The 8,961-nt window shown below is 41.0% G+C and overlaps 1 protein-coding gene across 1 annotated transcript in view; it reads right to left on the bottom strand.

Moving 5' to 3' along the window:
• Positions 1 to 2,310: 2,310 nt before the first annotated feature.
• COMMD8 (COMM domain containing 8) overlaps positions 2,311 to 8,961 on the bottom strand; it is a 53,571-nt gene continuing 46,920 nt past the window's right edge. Inside the window, exons 4-5 of the mRNA XM_082260987.1 lie at positions 4,690 to 4,845; positions 2,311 to 2,429 (exon numbers count right to left, since the gene is read on the bottom strand). Of these exons, the coding sequence (XP_082117113.1) occupies positions 2,409 to 2,429; positions 4,690 to 4,845 (177 nt within the window). The 3' untranslated portion in view covers positions 2,311 to 2,408. The remainder of the gene's footprint in view (positions 2,430 to 4,689; positions 4,846 to 8,961) is intronic.

Below are 8,961 nucleotides of genomic sequence, written 5' to 3'. Positions count from 1 at the left end.
AAAAAAAAGGCAGAAGTCATCAAATACCACCAAATAAAGCTCTATTTGTTGGGGGGGGGGGGGGGAAGACATCAAATTTTATTTTGGTGCATTGTTGCACGACCTCGCAATTGTCAGCGCCGTATTGCAAAAAAATGGCCTAGTCATTAAGGGGGTAAAACCTTCCAGGGCTGAAGTGGTTAAAACAGCTCTGATAACCCTGGTAAGTACCGTGAAAATATCTTGCAAAAGAAGAGATGTTCCTCAGGATGACGAATTGCACCTGCATGCCCAAATCCCCTCTGGTGCAGCCTCTCAACCTTTTATACCACAGAATAATTTTCAGATTTCAGGGGAAAATATTTACTGTGCATGCACTTAAATGTTAACATAAAGGTATAGCTTTAGTGTCGGGTCACACTTATGCGATGCGGGAAGGCTGCGAATTCGCAGCCTGTTCCCGCATCGCAAACGCACCCTTGGCAGTTCACACTGCCATATGCGATACGCTGGGGGTGTCAATGAAATGTTAGCGACACCCCCAGTTTGATCGCATATCGCTGTGCGATCTGACAGTTTGCACAGGATCGGATCGCACAAGTGTGAACCACTATGCGATCCGATCCTGATGCGGCTGAAAAAAAGGGTCATGTGCGACTTTGCTGCGGGTGCAGTGCGAATTTAGCCATACAGAGTGTAAGGCTGAATTCGCACCGCACAGCCGATCGCATGTAATGAAGGAGCAGTGCGCTCCGATATTACATGCGATCGCCGCAGCCGCAAGAGTGTGAACCGGCACTTAGGGGGGAAAAAAAAATAATAGGTTTGACATATTTCCCATATGTGACACCAAGAATCAAGTTTTAAACACAAAATAATTTTGAAATTAAACCGATAACTACAATGGCCACAAAAATATGGTGGCATCGTTAAACTGGCATCTAGGGAGACCCCCTTACATTGATTGTCATTGAGAAGGACCTCTTACATTGGTAATCAGTAGAAAAAGTGATTCTCAGCGGGAGAAGGGGCCTCTTACATGGGTGATCATGGAGGAGGATCCCTTAGATCAGTGTTCAATGGGAGAGGTGACCCCTTACATTGGTGGTCACTGAGAAAAGCACTCCTTAACATCAGTAGTAAGTTAGAAAGACCCCCTTACACCCATGGTCTTTGAAAAGAATGCTTTGTTACACAGGTAGTCACTTAGAAGAATGACCATCAAATTGGTTGTCACTGAAGTACCCTCTTGAATTGGTGGTCATTGGTCCCATACAGATGGCTCAGCAGGCTCAGGGACACTGGTGCTACAACCATGCAGTCACTATCTGGTGGTATATATGAGCACCTTATAATCTCCCATAAGTACCAGGAAGTTGGCTGTTTGGGAATTATGCCCCGTACACACGCAACAATTGTTGGCCGTGAATTTTCGGCCAACGTCCGATTGTCGGCTTGTTAGTATGATGCTTCTGACAACCGACTCCGACTTTTCAGCCGAACAAAATCTGGTGTGCATGCTATAAAATTTTTGTTGGCTGTCAAAAGAACGGCCGATTTTCCGTCAGTCAGTACAGATTTCGGCAGACAAAAATCTGATGAGCAAGACTGGGCATGCTCAGAGAAGAAAAAACACATGGAAAGTAGACCAGAACATGACATCACTTCTTCAGTTGGTTTTTGTTGGCCGACAAAATTCGTGTGCAGTCTAGAGCACATTTCAACCAACACAACAACACTGGACAAAAGACGGCCGATCGGTCGGCCAATAATCGTTGCGTGTGTACGAGGCTTTATTTGTTACAAGGGCTTTTGCATTTCCATGTGCCACAAGTTAAAGCACATCAGGAGCATCCCCAATCATTAACATACACAACCTGCTTGTATGTAATACAGTACATCGAAAATGTATTTTATTGCACCCTATTTGAATACCAGACATTGAAATAACTGTAAGGGTAATATCCAGATAATTATTTCACATCAATTATAATTTTAAAGATAGATTATACTTTTTTTTTTGAGATTCTGGAAAAAAAAAAAAAAAACTTTTATTCTTAAATTTAAACTTTTGAATTTTCATGCACTTAAACCACATGAAATACAAACTTCAGTATGAAAAAAATAGAACAGGTTATTGTAGCAATGAACTAAATACAAAAAAATATAAAATCTTGCATGTAAAAAATTAACTACATAGGTTAGGACAAGAAAATACTATGAAATTATACAAACGGTTAAACCAAAAACTAGTGCCAAAGCACATTGTTGAAATTTTTGACTTCATTACCAGCAGCATATGGCACAACTCAGCGAATTGCTTGAGCATGATGGCCACCTTACACGAACACTTATATATTATGCCTAACGTTCTGAGGCTGTTAGGTAGAGGCATCCATATTGTTCAAGAATAAGAAAATTGTCTTCCGTTACTTCAGTTGTAGGACAACCTGAGAAGAAGAAAAATTGTTACTATTCACACGGAACTGACCAATAATAGCACAGGCAAAAATAGAATGTAGAATGATGTTAATATTACAACATACAAAGTTATTTTTGACAATTGTGCTCTTCCAACCTTGTTGCAACACCCGGGAGAATGCCCTTTTCTATTATCATCCCCCACAGCTATTACCTTTTGTATCAATTGACCCTCCCTTTTAGATTGTAAGCTCCAACGAGCAGGGCCCTCGGATTCCTCTTGTTCCAAATGGTATTGTAACTGTAATGTCTGCCTTCATTTTGTTAAGCGCTGCGCAAACTGTTAGCGCTATATAAATCCTGTATAATAATAATTACATGCCCCATGTATAAACCGAGGTCCATAAAGACATGCTTTGTTGTGTTTTATGTGGAAGAACTCATGTGGCCTACAGACAGCCCTGATCTCTGCACTATTGAACATCTTGGGATGAATTAGAACACAGGTTGCAAGGCAGGTCTTGTCATTCAAGATCAGTACCTGACTTCAGATGCTCTTTTTGCTGAACAGGCAGAAAATTCAATCCCAAATGGGCCGAGGCGGTTATCAGGAGCAGGCAGCAGCTTCATATAAAAGCACCATGGTTTTGAAATAGGATTTCCAACAACATCATATGGGTGCAAGGGTCAATCTTTGGCCATATAAGATAAGGTACATCCATGATATTTAAACTACAAAGCAAGCCTAAAGGCCCGTACACACAATAAGAAAATCTGAAGGGAAATTTCGTCCGACGACCGATTTTCGGATTGTTAGTATGGTGCTTTCGACAGCCGACTCTGACTTTTCGGCTGACAAAATCCTGATGTGCAGGCTATAAAATTTTTGTTGTCCGTAATACAACGTCTGATTTTCGTCTCATTAGTACAGATTTTGACAGAAAAAAATCTTAAGAGCAAGACTAGGCATGCTCAGAGACAAAAGAACACATACAAAGCAATCCAACAAATGACATCACGTCTGAAGAAGAATTCTGTCGTACGGGAAAATTCGTATGGAAAAAACCTCTTCACTTTCCACATCAGACTAGCATGCCACAAAAAACGGACGACAGATCTTTCGATAATCTGATCGTGTGTACGGAGCTTTACTTTCTAAAAAGTCCAGCATTGCCAGCGTACTTACTGACAAAGTATATAAGACTATGCAAAATGGCCAGTCTCTCTTTTTTTTTTTTTAGGACAGGGGGCGGAGGTGTATCCCACCTCATAAATATTCTACAGACAGTCTGAACAGATCTCTCCCAACTCTGGTTTACAGCATGGCTGTAAAATAACCTGAAAAAAATATGTTAATCTTGTCTGCAGCAAAACTCTGACTGCAGAAGGTTAACATAAATTTTGAATGCAAATAATTGCAATTTTTATCATGCATTTGGTCCCGTCTTTGGCCCGTTTGTAGACATTTTATCTCACTTCCTGGTAACATACACATTAGGGTCCCTTTCACGTGGGGTGGATTCCATGAGGAGTCTGCCTGCTCAGCAGGGAATCGGTCAGCTAATCCGTGCTGAGTAGGCAGATGGCTTTTCTGTGTCCACTCTGCTTATGTAAAGTTGACAGACACAGCCCGCTGTCCTCTATGGGCGGTCAGATGTAAACAGAGCGCATGTGTTACACTCAAACAGATCCCCATCTATCTGTTTTTAGCAGAAAGGATCGGATATCGGCAGGTGTCAACGGACACGTCTGTTGACATCTGCCACTCCATAGAGGGCAATGGATGGTCCAATCAGGTCCACCTGTCAGTTTTTTGGAAAGACCAGATCAGACCGCCTATGTGAAAGGGGCCTTAAAGTGAAGGAAATCTACGCAAAGAGAACACAAAACATGCACAGAAAAGGCTATAACCCTCACCACTTTATCCTAAAGTAAAAAAAAAGGAAAAAAAAAAGTTAAATTAGACATAAGAGGGTTGGATGCAGACATCCGTGAATACTCATGTACAACTACTAGCTTTCACAATGTAGGTAAAATCTGAGACCAGAGCTGTAAGGGGCATTATTATACTTTTCCATCTTTCCATAGAAATCCCTCTGGAGAGGCCATGCCAACTAAAGGGGCAGTACAGTGTTTACTTGTTCTGGATTTTAGGACATCTGTTCATCATACAAAGTAAAGAGCACAGCAAACATACTCTAAAAATCCTGGATCCACTGTCCGCTCCGTTTTAAAAATGCAACCCAAAACAGCAAAAAGAAAAGAAAGGTTAGAAAAGGAATACAATACCTTATTAGCTGCCTCTAAAGAATTGATAAGATTCTGTAGTTCCTCTTTATTCATCTCAATGGAAATCGGTGTCATTGTTTTATTTTTGACTATATCCAGATCCAGGTTCACAAGTGGCATTTGCAATGTAGATAGCTTATCACTTGACATGGCAAGCTACAAAGAGGAAAGAGGAGTAATGTTGCAAATTACTTTAAAAGTTAATTTATAGTAATCCCAGCCACATACAATTTAGAAATTCCACATGAACACAAGAAGATTGCCTATATTATATATATAAAAAAAAAAAAAAACACCACATTGTATGAGCGCCCCCCCCCCCCCCCCCGAAAAAAAAAGACTTCTCCCACAGTTTACTAGTCACCCATCTTAACACATTATTCTGCACCCTTAAGCCTAGTGCACACGATGAGAATATCGGACTAATGATGGTCTGTTTTTTTTTTTTTTGCATGCTAGTCTGATATTGAAAACAAATAGGTTACTAAAGTTATAAAAATTCTAATAAGACAGAACACAACTTTGGAAGTAATGTAATGTATGCTTTCGATTCCAAGCATTTGTGGTCTTGTTCAAATGATTTTTTTTCATCCAAATACTATACAAATTACAAAAAAAATTGTTCGTCCTCTTATCCTTAGGAGAAAAATTTTCATGCTTGTCCCTTCGGATATTTTCGCATGAACTGTTGTAACCGGCTCTCAAAAGCTGTGTACCAACAAATAGATTATTGGATAATTGCTTCAAATGAATTTTTTTTGCATGATATTCTCAACAAAGGAGCTAACAAAATGACAGGTGTTCTTAAAGAGGACTTTTTTTTTTATTTCTCTTTTTTAGTTACTTAGATTTTAAAAATATGAACATCAACTATAACAAATAAGCATTCCCTGTTTGCTAAACCAAGTATTTTTTATCTTTCCTTAAGGCCTTATATAGATGCTATTCAAAATCTGCAAATATGCACCACCATTGTAAAAAAAAAAAAAAAGAATTTAGGATTTCACAATAATTATGTAGCATCAAGTTTTTACCTCTTGGGTGATTTAAGTGTAAATCAAGACTACGGCTGGGTTCACACCGATGCCAATTGGATGCGGGTGTCAGGAGACTGTGACCGGCTTTCAATGGAGGCAGTTCACACATCTCCGGGACGGCTGCGGAGCAGTTTCCAGAAGGGTCCTGTGCATCTTCTGGTCTTTTTTGGCCCAAACTCAGCCAAAAATTTGGACCGAATTCGGACCTGAAACTGAACAGGAGCGCACCGACCGGATCCCCTGCTGCGAGCCGCTCCGCACAGTGTGAACCCAGCCTCAGTGTTGGATACAGTTGGGAAGTAGAAGAACTGCTTTAGGCTGCATTCACATGTCAGCGTTTGGATCGCGGGCAGAACCGCCGCTGTTCCGCCCGCGATCCGGAGATTATTGCAAATCGCGGGACGCCTAGCGTTGCCCGTTGATTTGCAATAGCCCCCCAAACGCCGAGCGATGTTGCCGCGATTTCCGCCTGCCGAATCGCGGCAACATCGCGCAAACAAAATCGTGGGACGCAATACGCTCCAAAGAAGCTCTTGTACTTCTTTGGAGCGTATTGCGTTCCGCGATTTTGTTTGCGCGATGTTGCCGCGATTCGGCAGGCGGAAATCGCGGCAACATCGCTCGGCGTTTGGGGGGCTATTGCAAATCAACGGGCAACGCTAGGCGTCCCGCGATTTGCAATAAATCTCCGGATCACGGGCGGAACCGCGGCGGTTCTGCCCGCGATCCATACGCTCACATGTGAACGGAGCCTTACTGATGTCTGTATCTGCTTTGTAGAGATCTACTCTGTCTGTCCTTGCAATAAAAATGAGGGGAAGGCTCAATTTGTATCTATTGGGAAATCACCCAAATAGACACTTGTTCTGGTGACAACTCTCAAAGTAGATTTCCTCTTTCTTTCTTCCTTCCTTGCATCTGAGACAGTAAGTAAGGGGAAATTATCTCTGGGGCACAAACAGCAGGACTCTAAGGGAGGACTTCCACCTACTATTTAATATACTGATGGATCCAAGGTAGCACAATAAAACAAAAAAATCATTTTAATAGCTGCCAACTAGAATACTCCTAATGGGAAGCTTTGCACATAGAAATCCCATCTTGTTAGAGCTGTATATTTCATTGCTAGACATGGGATTGTAATTGCCATTTATGTATATGCATTATTCTCGCTTACTACCCGTGTTACTCTCATTTTGTATTACTTACATTGAAAAACATCACTGGAGATGATGGTGCCATATAAATCTTTAATAATGGGAACAAATAACACTGACAGATACAGTACTGCACAGAAACCAAGAAAACGGGAACTCCTTGCCTCAATTTTACACCTGACAGAACATTTTCAGTCCGATAAGCAGAGGAAATCCCTGCAGATTTTTTTTACCATATTATATAGACTGCATACTAAACAAAAAGCAGAGGCATTCAGCCAATGTGTAGAATATTAGATTACACTAGAAGCAACTAGGTTATTCCTAATGACTTTAGACAGCAGCTGAAATTGTGTTGTTTTGCCTTCTTTCAATAGAAAGAGATAAATATGAACATTAAAACCCAAGTACAAGCCAATACCCATTTTTTTCTTCAGTTATGATTGTAATTTCTTAACCACTTAAGCCCCGGAAGATTTTACCCCCATTCCGACCAGGGCCTATTTTGCTTTCTTTTGGTGGTATTTGATCACCTGTGCGATTTTCTGATCATGCGCTATAAACAAAAAAAGAGCGACAATTTTGCAAAAATAACAATATTTTTCACATTTTTTTTATATGAAATCCCCCCCCCCCAAAAAAAAATGTAAAAAACAAAATTTTTTAACATTTTCGGCCAAGTTGTTTTATGCTACATAGGTTTAGTAAAAAAAGAAAAAAATAATAAATCGCAAAAAGCGTATTTGGATTGGTTTGCGCAAAAGTTATCGCGTTTACTAACAAAGGGAAAGATTGTCATTTTTGTTGTTTTTTTTTTTAACGCGTAATGGCGGCGATCTGCAATTTATTTTGCGGTACTGCGACATTGCGGCGGACAGATCGGACCCTTGACTGACATTTTTGACACTTTTGGGGTTACCAGTGACATTTCTACAGTAATCAGTGCTATAAATATGCACTGTTACTGCAAAATTACACTGGCAGTGAAGGGGTTAACTTTTTTTGAGAGGGAGGGGTTATGTGTGTCCCTAGGGGCGTGATTCTAACTGTGATTGGCTGTGGCTTGAGGTGTAGGAACAGTGATCAACGGTCCTACATAGTAGAACCGTATAATCACTGTTTCTACACCGGGGAGAATGACAGGCGGCTTGTTTACATCAGCCGCCTGCCTTTCTACCTCTCCACCGACGATCGCCGAGTGACCGGCAGACATCGGGTCCGCCGGTCACACGCGCGGGGGGGGGTCCGTGACCGCGTGGGAGCGCGCCTCCGGCGGCGCGCGCTCGCTCCCCAGAACCCTCACAGGCTAGCGATGTAGTACTACGTCGCTCTGCCTGTGAGGAGCTGACTGCGGCTGTAAATATACTGTGAGCAGAGAGAAAAGAAAAATACAATTCTCCTTTTTGTGGTGATGGACTTTTAGTTGCACCAAGTTGCTCAGTACTTCCCTGGATAAGCATCAAAATGTACACTAAATTACCAAAAGTATTGGGACGCCAGCCTTTACACACACATTAGCTCTAACCACTTAAGCCCCGGAGGATTTGGCTGCTCAATGACCAGGCCCCATTTGGCGATTTGGCACTGCGTGACTTTAACGGACAATTGTGCGGTCGTGCGACGCTGTACCCAAATGAAATTCACAACCTTTTTTCTCCACAAACAGAGCTTTCTTTTGGTAGTATTTGATCACCTGTGCGATTTTTATTTTTTGGGCTATAAACAAAAAAATAGCGACCATTTTGAAAAAATAATATTTTCCCATTTTTTATATGAAATTCTCAAAAAAAGTTTGTAAAAATCTAACTTTAACATTTTAGGCCAATTTATTTTCTGCTACATATTTTTGGTTAAAAAAAAAAAAAAAAAATCGCAATAAGTGTATTTTGATTGGTTTGCGCAAAAGTTATTGCGTTTACTATCTACGGGAAAGATTTTTGTCATTTTTATTGTTTGTTTTTTTTAACTAGTAATGGCGGCGATCTGCGTTTTTTTTTGCGGGACTGCGACATTGCAGCGGACAGATCGGACTCCTGACTGACATTTTTGACACTTTTGGGGGTACCAGTGACATTACT

This window comes from Pelophylax lessonae (genome assembly GCF_965119305.1).
Source record: "Pelophylax lessonae genome assembly, chromosome: 1".
Taxonomy (NCBI): Eukaryota; Metazoa; Chordata; class Amphibia; order Anura; family Ranidae; genus Pelophylax; species Pelophylax lessonae.
The sequence above is the reverse complement of the archived record's forward strand: the minus strand, read 5'-3'. Positions and strand labels throughout refer to the sequence as shown.